This window comes from Odontesthes bonariensis, chromosome 12 (genome assembly GCF_027942865.1).
Source record: "Odontesthes bonariensis isolate fOdoBon6 chromosome 12, fOdoBon6.hap1, whole genome shotgun sequence".
In the NCBI taxonomy this organism is placed as follows: domain Eukaryota; kingdom Metazoa; phylum Chordata; class Actinopteri; order Atheriniformes; family Atherinopsidae; genus Odontesthes; species Odontesthes bonariensis.
This window is the reverse complement of record NC_134517.1, coordinates 34,439,289-34,454,653: the sequence shown is the minus strand read 5'-3', so window position 1 is coordinate 34,454,653 and position 15,365 is coordinate 34,439,289. Positions and strand designations below refer to the sequence as shown.

General features: G+C 42.8%; 1 protein-coding gene across 2 annotated transcripts in view; it reads right to left on the bottom strand.

The window, feature by feature from the left end:
- satb2 (SATB homeobox 2) overlaps positions 1-15,365 on the bottom strand; it is a 93,471-nt gene that overhangs the window by 24,372 nt on the left and 53,734 nt on the right. For both annotated transcript variants that reach the window (XM_075480213.1, XM_075480211.1), the window contains exons 6-12: positions 14,413-14,515; positions 12,127-12,177; positions 11,460-12,049; positions 8,648-8,860; positions 7,883-7,969; positions 7,147-7,299; positions 2,423-2,617 (exon numbers count right to left, since the gene is read on the bottom strand). In XM_075480213.1, coding sequence (XP_075336328.1) covers positions 2,423-2,617; positions 7,147-7,299; positions 7,883-7,969; positions 8,648-8,860; positions 11,460-12,049; positions 12,127-12,177; positions 14,413-14,515 — 1,392 coding nt within the window. The remainder of the gene's footprint in view (positions 1-2,422; positions 2,618-7,146; positions 7,300-7,882; positions 7,970-8,647; positions 8,861-11,459; positions 12,050-12,126; positions 12,178-14,412; positions 14,516-15,365) is intronic.

Below are 15,365 nucleotides of genomic sequence, written 5' to 3'. Positions count from 1 at the left end.
ATCTTGGGTGAAGGTTTGGGCAACAAAGGTGCTTATTTCTCACCAATGTTTCTGATTGGTTCAGAAACATATTCTGATGAGCTTAAGTGAGGTTAAACAACTCACACTCAAACCTGATTGGCTAAGAGACAAACGTAATTGAACAAATATATACTTTAAATTACTCTCGTGTTTCATTTTATTTTTCCCCATTTTTCTGTTTACGTTTCCTCTTATTTGTCTTTTAACAGATTTTTTCTTCTTCTTCTCTTCAGTTACTGATGCTGCATTCAGTAACAATGGGAACTCTTAGTTTTAAACTTCAGACTGGGAACAGATAAGAAATAAAACCGCCAACGACAAGTTGGATTTCCTGGCTAGGAAAACAATACATTAAACAAAGTACTGGCAGAGCATCACCAGCCCATTTTGCTGTTCATTTTGTTGTTAGTGATCAAGCCAAAGAGTTACAACTTCCTACTTCAAAAGTACAGTGAATGCAGCACGGTGAGAGGTTGGCTGTGTTCCAAACCGCATACTTCTCCCACTACTCATACTAACTTTTTGAGTTAGTATGCGAGTTTTAGTAATCGAGAAGTTCCCGGATGCATACTAGATTCTCTGAAATGTTGGGTATGCATCCTGAGGTTACTACTCATACTCAAACTACCCAAGATGCAATGTAACGTGACGTCGCCGATCGTCATTTCCTGTCAAAACGGCAGTTTCAAGCTAGCTACAACGAGGGTAGGTTCACTTCCTGTTTTCAAAACAAAAGCACCAAATGTATGGTAATGGCTTTCCCTATGATAAAAGGCAACGGGTATTTTATTTTGTGAAAATAACCGGAAGTGCGTTGCTCACTGCGGCTAGCTTTAGTAGCGCCGAATTCGTGGGAACAAAATGGTAAATAGCCGGTATTTTGTCAGATTTTCAACACGTTGGGGATCTAAACGACTACTTTCTCTCCTGAAAATGTTTCAAATGTTGCTAAAGTTTACAGAGTTTAGAGCTTAAGAGAAATCAGCTTCAGGCCGGCTGATTTCGGCTCGGGCAGGAGGGAAATGCATTGTGGGTAAACGCTCTGCATACTGTCTGATCGATGAGTATGCAGTATGTAGTATGTAGTATGGATGTATGTAGTATGGAAGTATGTAGTGTGTAGTATGGAAGTATGAAGTATGTAGTATGGAAGTATGTAGTATGGAAGTATGTAGTATGTAGTATTGTAGTATTGTAGTATGTAGTATGTAGTATGGAAGTATGTAGTATGGAAGTATGTAGTATGGAAGTATGTAGTATGTAGTATGTAGTATGGAAGTATGTAGTATGGAAGTATGTAGTATGGAAGTATGTAGTATGGAAGTATGTAGTATGGAAGTATGTAGTATGTAGTATTGTAGTATTGTAGTATGTAGTATGGAAGTATGTAGTATGGAAGTATGTAGTATGTAGTATTGTAGTACTGTAGTATGTAGTATGTAGTATGGAAGTATGTAGTATGGAAGTATGTAGTATGGAAGTATGTAGTATGGAAGTATGTAGTATGTAGTATGTAGTATGGAAGTATGTAGTATGGAAGTATGTAGTATGGAAGTATGTAGTATGTAGTATTGTAGTATTGTAGTATGTAGTATGTAGTATGGAAGTATGTAGTATGGAAGTATGTAGTATGGAAGTATGTAGTATGTAGTATGTAGTATGTAGTATGGAAGTATGTAGTATGGAAGTATGTAGTATGGAAGTATGTAGTATGTAGTATTGTAGTATGGAAGTATGTAGTATGTAGTATTGTAGTATTGTAGTATGTAGTATGGAAGTATGTAGTATGGAAGTATGTAGTATGTAGTATGTAGTATGTAGTATGGAAGTATGTAGTATGTAGTATGGAAGTATGAAGTATGACGTATGTAGTATGTAGTTTCGAACACAGTGTGTAACGTTTGCGCTGTTGTAAAGTTGTAAATATTTGCTCTAAAGAACAGAGAAAGAACCGTTCTTCCATTATTTATTCAGTTAATCAGTTCTAACCGTCTATAAAGTCATATTTTTGGATTCTTAATCAAACCGTTTGATATTTGGAAGAATATCGGAGAGACTTTGGTAGAAAAGCCCAAAGACACAGTGTGAGTGGGAGGGTTAGAGTTTGTGTCTGCAGCACTGATCCTCCTCCCCTGCTCAGAAACTAATGGGGCATTTCCTCTGATGCCACACCACCCAGCAGCTCTGTTTACCCTTCGTTCCAGAGGGGCATGAAGGGACACAAACACATGTGCACACACAACGAGATCAAACGGCAGCGACTCTGAGGGAATAAATGCCAGTGCGTAATAATGAGAGATGTGGCCTGAGAGGGTCGACTTCTCCTCCAGTGTCTGGTGAAGTGAGCAGGAAGAGAAGAGGTCTCAGGTGCATTTAAAATCCAGCAGCTGCAGAGACTCACGTGCGTGTCCTGCGGCAGGTGGAGGACGGTGTGCAGCCTCTCGCTGTGGTGGTGCCGGGACTCCTCCTCGTACGCCAGGTCTCTGTCGGCCTGCGGCAGCGCCAGGAACCTCCGGATGGTGCACAGGTTGTCCCACAGCGTGCGGTTCTCCGGGCTGGGGTTCTCCTTCCACCGGAGCAGCTCGCACAGCCAGCCCTGCCGAGGAGGAGAGATTTCAGATGTCAGATTTATTTTTATATAATTATTTAGAATTATTTTCTTATTTTTATTTAAAAATATATATATATATATATATATATATATATATATATATATATATATATTTTTTTTTTTGGGGGGCTTTTGTGCCTTTAATGGACAGGACAGTTGAAGACGGACAGGAAGCAGGAGGCAGAGAGAGGGGGAAAGACATGCAGCAAAGGGCCGTCTGATGTGGGACTCAATGTGGTACAATTGGACTTTTTTATCTAAGTGCCTTGAGATGACATTTGTTGTATTTGGCACTATATAAATAAAAATTAATTGACTCGAACCGGGGCCAGCTGCAGCGAGGACTATAGCCTCTGTACATGGGGCGCCTGCTCAACCCACTACGCCACAGACCACCCCTGTTTTATTATTTATTTTATTATTGTAAAAGTCTGTCGCTCACAGGCTTTTATTTTGTAAAAGTCTGCTGCTGTCTGCTGTGGAACAGGAAAAGAAAGTAATCGGCGGATCCACCAAACATGGAGAAGGGTACGGAACTTTTACTCGGCCATTTTCATGTTAAAGTTCTTCCAGACGGCGGAGTCGACAGAACCAAAGTCATCTGTAAACACTGCCAAGTTGAATTGTCTTCTCAGCGTAGTAGTTCCAGTCTAAAATATCACTTAAAGGCAAAACACACAACTGATAGCAGCAAGTCATTCAAGGAAACAGACAGTGGAGCGAGGCTTCTACATAAAAACTACAGAAAGATGCTGATGTTAAAAGTGTGTTTGCACAACAAATGTTATGGCACTTTCATTCATATGGCAGCACATTTAAAATAAAGCTAAATGCTAAAAGCTATACACTACTTTTGGATTCATTTTGGGATTTTGCGTACAAATGCGATTAATCGTGATTAATCAGGGAAATCATGTGATTAATTAGATTAAACATTTTAATCGTTGTCCAGCCATAGTTTGAACGCATATTATTTTGAGAAGCAAAACGCTTTATTTTTGTGACCCCAGCCAATGCTTCATAAAACAGTTTATCTTCAGTATGTTGGAAATCTGTGATGGTGACTGGCCAAAAGAAACTGGCTGAGATGGCTAACATGTAGAGATGCCTGTTTACAGTTTGAACGCAGCTTGTGTGTAGCTCCCCAGGTTTGGTTGGGGGGGGGGTTTCTGGAGGTGGCAGAGGGTCACGGCTCAGTGCACCCATCTGCTGCAGCTGGCCACGAGGACGGAGGGCGCGGAGGAGAGATGATCAGGTTATTAGCAGCGCGAGCTGCTGGCGGAGGCTGGTTGAACACAACAGCTGGTGTCACAAACCGAAGCAGTCTAGCAGATATAATTAAATCTTCTCCATCTTTCCCTCCCCTCGTCTTCCTCATCAAACATTCTGCAACTTTTCAGCTGAATTTAGAGCCGCTCTCCTTTCCTTTGTTTAGGAATTGATGAGATTTTTACGATTCCAATTCCATTTTCGATTCCGCTCAACGTTTTGGTTCTTTATCGATTCTCATTTGGGGGGAAAAGGACAACAAACATTATAGTCAGTGTTTGTTAGTTAGTTAGTTGGTTACCTGCAGTATTAGCCGATACATGCTAACGTTGCTTACATTACTAACGTTACTTACGTTGCTTACGTTGCTAACGTTGCTAACGTTGCTTACGTTACTAACGTTGCTTATGTTGCTAACGTTGCTAACGTTGCTTACGTTGCTTACGTTGCTAACGTTGCTAACATTGCTAACGTTGCTTACATTACTAACGTTACTTACGTTGCCTACGTTGCTAACGTTGCTAACGTTGCTTACGTTACTAACGTTGCTAACTTTGCTTACGTTGCTTACGTTGCTAACGTTGCTAACGTTGCTAACGTTGCTTACGTTGCTTACGTTGCTAACTTTGCTTACGTTGCTTACGTTGCTAACGTTGCTAACGTTGCTTATGTTGCTTACGTTACTAACGTTGCTAATGTTGCTAACGTTGCTAACGCTGCTTACGTTGCTAACATTGCTAACGTTGCTTACGTTGCTAACGTTGCTAAAGTTGCTAACGTTGCTAACGTTGCTTACGTTGCTAACGTTGCTAACATTACTAACGTTGCTTACGTTGCTAACGTTTCTAACATTACTAATGTTGCTTACGTTGCTAACGTTGCTTACGTTGCTAACGTTGCTAACGTTGCTTACGTTGCTAACGTTGCTAACGTTGCTAACGTTACTTACGTTGCTAACGTTTCTTACGTTTCTTACGTTGCTAACGTTGCTTACGTTGCTAACGTTGCTAACATTGCTAACGTTGCTAACTTTGCTGCTGCTGCTGTGTTCAGATTCACCAACGTTAGTCCGGAGCGAATCTAAAACACGACATTCATTAATAGTTATTGCATGTTGGTAGTATTTCCTCCCTTTGATGAAATATCCACTTTGAAAGTATTGCGAGTTGCCCTGTTGTCGTCTTTTTTTAGTGAAGTGGAACCAAACTTTTGAGCGTTTGTACCGCTTGGGCGCCATCTTTACTGTTGACTGCTGGTTGCACAGGACGTCATTCTCGCCCACTGGAATCGATAAGGGAATCGTTCCAAGCCGATTCCAAGGAATTGAAACACTGGTTCTCATCAAGAGCCGGTTTTCGATTCCCATCCCTTCCTTTGTTCCTCCGAGGCGTTTGTTTCAGAGGCTCCACGTCTGGAGAAGGACGCCAGAAGGGAGGCAGTCAAACTCAAAAAAAAAAATCGTCCTGTTCCAATAAGCGGCTGATCAAACGGTCAGAAACGCCTCCGTAAACCTGTGGGTCACGGAGGAAATATCTTTTCAAGCTTTAACATGTAAAGGATGTCTCAGTTAATCAGTTTATCATCTCAGTGACAGCATGTTTGAGAGCAAACGAAGGAATACGAAAGGAATATTTGAAAAAAACCTCTATTTATTTAATCTATTTACATATCTGAGCAGAGTTACTGTTAATGTTGCAGTTTCCACAGGTTTTAATGGCGCGCCTCACTGTGTAAGTGCACATCTGCAGCGATGCACATGAACAGATTCAGCCAGTGTTTCACATTACGCGTAGATTAAAGGGAAATTTCACCCATAATCCACCTACAATCCTCACTCCAATAAAGTTGGGACGCTTGATATAAAAACAGGAAATCTTAAAAGTCTAAATTTTATTCACAACAGAACACAGAAATCAGAGATTTTTGCAGATTTCTGAGCCTCTGTCCATCTTTACTCCGCAGAGACTCTGCCTCTCTAAGGTGCTCTTTCTTTACCCTGTCATGTGACTGACTTGTTGCTGATCAACCTGATTATTTGCTTATTATTTGTTCCTCCAGCCTTTCTTTTCCAGCCTTTTGTTGCAGCTTTTCTGACCCGTGTTGCTGCCGTCAGACTCCAGATGAGCTCATATTTTCCATGAAACATTTGATATGTTTTGTTTTTCTGTGTTGTAAATAAAATATTGGATTATGAGATTTAGAAATGATTGCTATCGTTTTTTTATTTACATTTCAGACATTGTCACGACTCTTTTGGAATCGGCCGTTGCACTTTTTCCTCTGATTGTTTTGGAGTAAACTGACAGCTTTTTGGAGATATCCACCACAGAGATGTCGGCCTTGAGTTTAAAGAAGCTGGACGGCACTCCTGGGTCTCAAAGCAGCTAAGATATATATATATATGTATATATATATATATATATATATATATATATATATATATATATATATATATATATATATATATATATATATATACATATATATATATATATATATACATATATATATCAGATATATATATATATATATATATATATATATATATATATATATATATATATATATATACATATATACATATATATATCAGATATATATATATATATATATATATATATCTGATATATATATATATATATATATCTGATATATATATACATATATATATCAGATATATATATATATATATATATATATATATCTGATATATATATGTATATATATATATAAGTCAAGAAATGCAACTGTTGGGTTTTTCATGTAGGTTTTTGTTTTATATATATGTATACATATATATATATATATGTATATATATATATATATATACATATATATAAGATATATATTGCAGACTTCCTTCAGAGCAGCAATGTGGTTTTACTTTGAGAGATTATCGATTCTCTTGAATAAGTCAGTCGTGATTTCTGCACAGAAATGCAACTGTTGGGTTTTTCATGTAGGTTTTGTTGCACTTTGAGCATCACAAACCATGTTCCATGCAGTTTAATTACACTCAAGACGAGGCAGATATCTCTACATCCGATACTCCGAAACAATCCGAGCCGCTGGACAGCTTCACAAGCCAGAGGAAGAACAGCAATGTCTTCAAATAAAGCATCGTTTCATCACTATCCGACCAGTTTTCGGGCCTTTTTAGAGAGTAAAGCTTGTGGTTTTCTGGTTTTGGAACCAGCTCAGTTCCAGTTTTTTCCCCCCTTTTCTCCCCACAGCGGTCCGCTCACCTGGCTCTTGTTGGCGGCCACCTTGGCGAACAGCGCCTGGGACACCTTGGCCCTCTTCATCTCCTGCTGGATCTCGTCGTAGATGCCGGAGGTGATGTTCAGCAGCGACTCCTGCTTCATGGGGAGGTCCGGGGCCGGGCCGGGCGGCTTGGGCTGGACCGAAAGGATCAACACAATCACAGTCAGTTAAAACCTCTTAATGTCTGTCTAAATATTTTAAGGATGATCAGATAAGCTTAAAAAGAAGGAATAATGAAGCCTCTAAGTGAACGCATGCGAGGGAGGTTATCGGGCGCTCTGAGAACAGACATCTGCGGCCGCCGCACGTCTCCACAGGACTTTTGTTTACAGATCGAAGTCATTAAGTCCTCCTCCTTTGTCTTTTTTTGTTGTTTCTGTTTGAGCGAACGCGCGTTGGCTCTCAGAGAAGCTCGAGTACACAACGTTTGAAGTCATCCACGAGACATGCCGAGACCGGCTCGCTCATGTTCCCCTCAGTGTAAACGATGCTCAGATAATTCTACGCAGCCATAATAAGAGCGGAGCGCGGCCATGAATGGGCATTCGCCCTGACATCAGAGGGGGTTTGTTATCAGTGACGTCGGGCTGAATGGAAGGAGATCTCCAAATGCTGTTTTAGTGTTTACGGCGCGCTCGAATAAAGGCTTTGAAGCTGGAAGACGTCGTTCACGAGCCGACTTTGCAAAGGAGGGTGAAAGATTGCAGATTAACTCACAGAGTTAGAGATCTTGGTCTTGTTCTTCCAGATGGAGGCCCAGGTATCAGGGGTTATCTGGTCATCCAGGCTCCTCTCCCACACTTTCTGCGCACACACAATCAAACATGTTCATCACTGCGATTTCAAGCTAAACTCCACCGTGGAACCCCATCAGGAAGGTTTAATGTTGGCTGTGTTCGAAACTGCATACTACATACTGCATACTGCATACTTATTCATACATCTTCAAATCTAGGCTAAAAACCTACTTATTTAGGATTTCTTTTAATACCCAGTAGTATGATGACACTTTTATCTTATTTTATCTTATTCGATTTTGTTGTATTTTATTGCTTTCACTGTTCTTTTATTATTTTTATTTGTTTTTACTTCTTCTTCTCTTTATTTATTACCTGCTGTAAAGCACTTTGGTACACCGTAAGGATTGTCTGTAAAGGGCTGTAGAAATAAAATACATTTACATACTTCCATACTGCATAGTCATTGATCAGACAGTATGCAGAGCGTTTACCCACAATGCATTTCGCTCCTGCCCGAGCCGAAATCAGCCAGCCTGACGATCGGAAACGTCACGTTACATTGCATCTTGGGTAGTTTGAGTATGAGTAGTAACCTCATGATGCATACCCAACATTTTGGAGAATCTAGTATGCATCCGGGAACTTCTCACTTACTCAAACTCGCATACTAACTCAAGAAGTTAGAATGAGTAGTAGGAGTAGTATGCGGTTTTGAACACAGCCGTTGGGTGTGACTGCTAACCTGCGAGAGGCGAGCGGCGCCGGGGTTGGAGGAGTTGGAGGCGGGCAGCCCCACCGTTGGGTTCATGGTGCGCTCGCGCTCCTCCTGGTAGACGCGGTCTCTCTCGGTCTCGGGCAGGTTGAGGAAGTTCTGCATGGCCTTCAGATTCACCAGCAGAGACTGTGAGGCGGTGCGAGGGTCCTCCTCCTTCCTCAGGATCTCCGAGAGCAAACCCTGAGCAACACAAACACACATCTTCCACAGTCGGTTTCCGTCCATGTTTCCATCTTTAAAGCCCCGTCCAATCGCAGCCTGAAGCCGCCGACAGTTTCCTTCTGGTTTGCACTCATTTATATTCAAATCTCTGCTGATTACGAGTCACAACTTTCTGTTTTTCGGAGCTCTCGCACATGTTTCTCTCTGTTCATTTTGGCTTTCTGTGCAGGGATGAAGGGGGAAAGTAGGTAATCCTCATATTTAAGAAGCTGTGACAGCAAACAGGATCAGTTTCTGTGGACTGGCTGCTTTTCAACAGAAGAAAAAGGAGACAAACTGCTTAGGTGATGTCAGATATATATCTGACATCACCTAAGCAGTTTATATATATATATATATATATATATACATATATATATAGATATATAGCTCTGCAGAGAGAGAAAAACAGGACTGAGTGGAGCACACCTGGCCTCTGGACCAGTAGGGCTACGAGCCTCCTCCCATTGCATCGATCTAATGGGGCGTGCAGCTACCAGCTTAGCACAGCCTGAATGCTTCAGGTGTTTGTGCTGCTGCGAGGGCGGGGGAGGAGAATCAATGACCCAGCAAGCAACCCCGCCACGCTTATGGTAATTCCACTGAAAATACCACGAGGAGGGCGAGCACAAGCTCGGGAGGCGTGTGAAACGAGTCGTATCAGCAGCAGCAGCTATCTGTTCCCACCTGAAACATGGAGGGACCCTCGCATAGTAGCTTATAACAATATGGTAACAATAACAATACATTTTTTCAAATAACATACAGCGAATACTGCACAGTATTAAGTATTTTTATTAAGTTTGCGTTTTTGTAGTATTAATTATTTTTATTAAGTATTATTTTAAGGGATAGTTTGCCTCTTTTGACATGAAGCTGTATGACATCCCATATCAGCAACATCATTTCTGAACATCTTCTTACCCCCTGCTGCGTCCTGTGAGCAGAGTTCCAGCCTCGTTTTGGTGTTGTTGAAGGTAGTCCGGCTAGTTGGCTGGGGTTTAAAAAATAAAGCGTTTTGCTTCTCAAAACAATATGCGTTCAAAAGAGTAATACATTTGCATCACAAAATCGTTCTCCAGGAAAAAGTCAGACCTCACAATCGCTTGCCGCTATTTTTGCCTCCCTTGATATCAATGCGTACCTACCTAGCGACAGCCGCGCCTGTTACGGTGTTTGCTGCTCGGTCTGCACAGCAGGCAGTGATATGAAGGGAGAGAAAATAGGGCCAAGCGATTGTGAGGTCTGACTTTTTCCTGGAGAACGATTTTGTGATGCAAATGTATTACTCTGTTGAACGCATATTGTTTTGAGAAGCAAAACGCTTTATTTTTTAAACCCCAGCCAACTAGCCGGACTACCTTCATCAACACCAAAACGAGGCTGGAACTCTGCTCACAGGACGCAGCAGGGGGTAAGAAGATGTTCAGAAATGATGTTGCTGATATGGGATGTCATACAGCTTCATGTCATAAGAGCCAAAATATCCCTTTAAGGCTTAATGGTGTTTCCTAAAGGGGGAACTGTTAAACCTTGCAAAGCAGCCCGCTTAAACCACCTCACACCTAACCGCAGAGCACGCTAGCTCCTTTAGCCAGCGCGAGATGCAGGCACAATGGATTTGTTTTTAATTTAAAAAGGGCAAAAACCAGCACAAAAACCATGCTCATCCTGAATGTCTCACTATGATTACAACAACAAACTACAAATACAACATGAAGAAAGTCGAGGACATGCATGCCAGCTTCTGCTCATCCCAGTATTAAGGCAAATGTGGTCTTAATTGAAAATGTATTGGCTGTGTTGTTTCTTTTTTTGTGGGATGTTTTCTATGTAGAAATGCATATTTGCAAAAGGGGACTTTAGTATGTTGTCGTAAAAGTGGCTCTTCCCTCGATGTTGCTGCCAATGTGGCTCTTGTGAAATAAATAGTGAGTATCACTGCACTAGAGATTTGAGTAGAGACTTACTTGAGACTTGAAAGCTAAGACTTGGGACTTACTTGAGACTTGAAAGCTAAGACTTGGGACTTACTTGAGACTTGAAAGCTAAGACTTGGGACTTACTTGAGACTTGAAAGCTAAGACTTGGGACTTACTTGAGACTTGAAAGCTAAGACTTGGGACTTACTTGAGACTTGAAAGCTAAGACTTGGGACTTACTCGAGACTTGAAAGCTAAGACTTGGGACTTACTCGAGACTTGAAAGCTAAGACTTGGGACTTACTCGAGACTTGAAAGCTAAGACTTGGGACTTACTCGAGACTTGAAAGCTGAGACTTGGGACTTACTTGAGACTTGAAAGCTAAGACTTGGGACTTACTTGAGACTTGAAAGCTAAGACTTGGGACTTACTTGAGACTTGAAAGCTAAGACTTGGGACTTATTTGAGACTTGCACATGTGTGACTTGGTCCCATCTCTGCCTGTAAGTATCAAAAACTGAGGAACAGGACCAAGAGGAGGACGTTCGATCGGTTTTAAGCCTGAGTTAAAAAGTTCACAAACAGATTCCCACCCAACGAACCATCACTTCTCATTTTCAGGTGTTTCCAGCCTCTAACCCCCACGGTTTCTCACCTGTGTGCGGTTGAAGGCGACGCGGGCGAACACGGCCTGGGACACGCTGGCTCGCTTCAGCTCGTCTCTGACCTGCTGGTAGATTTCGGCGGAGACCTCAGCGGCCGACGGGTTGGTCCCAGGATGGTCGACCCCTCCCTTGGATGACACCCGGGGGATGGGCGGGTGGTTCAGGAACTGCTGGTTGAGGGCTTGCGGGTGCTGGTGGGCCAGCAGGCGGCTCACGGCCAGCTGCTGGTTGATGAGGTGGGCCATGGCGAGCTGCTGGCGAACCAGCTGCGGGGAGAGCTGAGGGGAGAGCAGCCCAGCTGGCCCCAGCAGGGGCTGCAGGGCGCCCGGCGGCGGCGGCGGGGGAGGAGGAGGCACCTGCCCCGTGCGGAGGGGGGGGCTGTGGTGCAGAGGACCGTGAGGCGAAGGCTGCTGCGGCGGCGGCGGCTGCTGCGGAGGCTGAGAGGCCGGCTGCGGGTCTCCAGATCCAGGTTTGAGGAGCGGACTGCCGGCGCTCAGCTGACCGAGCTGAGCCAGACCGGCCAGGTGAGGCGGAGGCCTCTGTCCCAGCACGCAGAAGTCGGCCATGTTGTCCCTCTCAACTGAAAAAGAAACGAGAAAAGTGGTCAAGCGAACGGTCACTGACACACGGGGCGGCGTGGTGCGTCCCAGCGCTTACTTTTAATGTCAGCGGTGTCCCGTCCCGACCACATCTTCTCCAGGTAATCACCTGATCAGCAAAAAAACACAAACAGAGTCAGTGAAAGCACGCCGAGAGCAGCCAAGAAACGGACGTTACGGCTGATTTATGGTCGCCGACGGAGACGCTCTCCGTAGCTTGCATGCGTCGGCCAACATTCCTATCTATCTTTCTGTCGAGGCAACGGAGAGCGCAATCGCAAGGGTTGTGATTGGTCGGCTAACAACATCATTTCCGGAATCACTTTTCCGGTTTAGCTCCTTCCTCTCAGAACAACAACAACCGCCATTTCTAAAAGAGTTTACTGTGTGCCGGTCAACATTTGGTCTAAATTATTTGCGTTTCAACATCAACGAGCTCCAACTCCAACAACAGTCTTTCTCTCTCGGTCGCCATCGTTCACTGTGAGGAGTGGAACGGAGCCGGAAGGTGAACAACCAATCAACCACTGTCACCATAGACGTAAGAGATTGGGTCGTTTAGCGTAGCGCCGCCTACTGATCGGGAGGTGAACTGCCTTGGGTATCTGACAGCCCAACGGAGAACTTCGAAAGGACGGAGAGCTGACGGAGAAGCATACAGAGGCCTTGAGTAGGGACCTTGATCGGGACTGATGCGACGCAGCCGTCTGCGACAGCGACGTATTACTTTAGCGCCACATTCAACAACAAAACAGAACAAAACAAAACCGGCGAAAAGTAAGGAGAGAAGAAAAAAACACCACCAAGTGTTGCTATGTGTTGCTATGGAAACCAGAACAGACCCAGGCTGTGTTCGAAACCGCATACTACTCCCACTACTCCTACTAACTTTAACTTTTTTTAAGTTCCCGGATGCATACTAGATTCTCTGAAATGTTGGGTATGCATCATGAGGTTACTACTCATACTCAAACTACCCAAGATGCAACGTAACGTGACGTCGCCAATCGTCATTTCCTGTCAAAACGGCAGTTTCAAGCTAGCTACAACGAGGGTAGCTTCACTTCCTGTTTTCAAAACAAAAGCACCAGTTGTATCGTAACGGCTTTCCCTATGATAAAAGGCAACGGGTATTTTATTTTGTGAAAATAACCGGAAGTGCGTTGCTCACTGCGGCTAGCTTTAGTAGCGCCGAATTCGTGGGAACAAAATGGTAAATAGCCGGTATTTTGTCAGGTTTTCAACACGTTGGGGATCTAAACGACTACTTTCTCGCCTGAAAATGTTTCAAATGTTGCTAAAGTTTACAGAGTTTAGAGCTTAAGAGAAATCAGCTTCAGGCCGGCTGATTTCGGCTCGGGCAGGAGCGAAATGTATTGTGGGTAAACACCCTGCATACTGTCTGATCGATGAGTATGCAGTATGGAAGTATGTAGTATGTAGTATGTAGTATGTAGTATGCAGTTTGGAAGTATGTAGTATGTAGTATGCAGTATGGAAGTATGTGTAGTATGTAGTATGTAGTATGTAGTATGCAGTATGGAAGTATGTAGTATGTAGTATGTGGTATGTAGTATGTAGTATGCAGTATGGAAGTATGTGTAGTATGTAGTATGTAGTATGTAGTATGCAGTATGGAAGTATGTAGTATGTAGTATGTGGTATGTAGTATGTAGTATGCGGTATGCAGTATGGAAGTATGTAGTATGTAGTATGTGGTATGTAGTATGTAGTATGTAGTATGTAGTATGCAGTATGGAAGTATGTAGTATGTAGTATGTAGTATGCAGTATGGAAGTATGTAGTATGTAGTATGTGGTATGTAGTATGTAGTATGTAGTATGCAGTATGGAAGTATGTAGTATGTGGTATGTGGTATGTAGTATGTAGTATGTAGTATGTAGTATGCAGTATGGAAGTATGTAGTATGTAGTATGTAGTATGCAGTATGGAAGTATGTAGTATGTAGTATGTGGTATGTAGTATGTAGTATGTAGTATGTGGTATGTAGTATGTAGTATGTAGTATGTAGTATGCAGTATGGAAGTATGTGGTATGTAGTATGTAGTATGCAGTATGGAAGTATGTAGTATGTATGCGGTTTCGAACACAGACCCAGCCTCGGAGAAGGAGCTAAAATGGTTCCAGGCGCTAAGGCCCGTGGTCCCTAGTTCCTGTATGTGCGAATGAGGAACAAAACGTCCTGACACCTGAAAAGGTTATAGGAACTGCAGAAGGTTCCTGCAGTGGGCATGAGCCTATAACCCATATTTATGTGTTGTTTATGCAGTATTTACGGCATCTCAGTGTGTCGACATTTTAAAACACCACCTGCCGGCCTCACCTCTGATTTTCTTGTACTTCTTGTACCAACGACCAAACTCTTGACATTTGGCCGTGGAGACGTTGGCGTAGTAGGAACTATTCACGATGGAGGAAATCATGCTCTGAGAGAGAAGGAGAGGACAGAGATAAGTAATAACCCACACAATATGAAATGCTTGGACTCACGCAACAACCACATGGCACGTAAAAACACACTCACACACATAGAAACAGACGAACATTAATCATGACTGGGAGCCAGCGCAGCGCAGACAGGGAATCTCCAGCCTCACACAGATGCTTGTAATTGATTTAGCGATCAACAGCCCCGCCAGAGATGTGTTTCAATACAACATGCAAACACGTCGCACACATTCTGAGATGGGACCAAGTCACACATGTGCAAGTCCCAAGTCTTAGCTTTCAAGTCTCAAGTAAGTCTCAAGTCTTAGCTTTCAAGTCTCAAGTAAGTCCCAAGTCTTAGCTTTCAAGTCTCAAGTAAGTCCCAAGTCTTAGCTTTCAAGTCTCAAGTAAGTCCCAAGTCTTAGCTTTCAGGTCTCAAGTAAGTCTCAAGTCTTAGCTTTCAGGTCTCAAGTAAGTCCCAAGTCTTAGCTTTCAAGTCTCAAGTAAGTCCCAAGTCTTAGCTTTCAAGTCTCAAGTAAGTCTCAAGTCTTATCTTTCAGGTCTCAAGTAAGTCCCAAGTCTTAGCTTTCAAGTGTCAAGTAAGTCCCAAGTCTTAGCTTTCAAGTCTCAAGTAAGTCCCAAGTCTTAGCTTTCAAGTGTCAAGTAAGTCCCAAGTCTTAGCTTTCAAGTCTCAAGTAAGTCCCAAGTCTTAGCTTTCAAGTCTCAAGTAAGTCCCAAGTCTTAGCTTTCAGGTCTCAAGTAAGTCTCAAGTCTTAGCTTTCAGGTCTCAAGTAAGTCCCAAGTCTTAGCTTTCAGGTCTCAAGTAAGTCTCAAGTCTTAGCTTTCAGG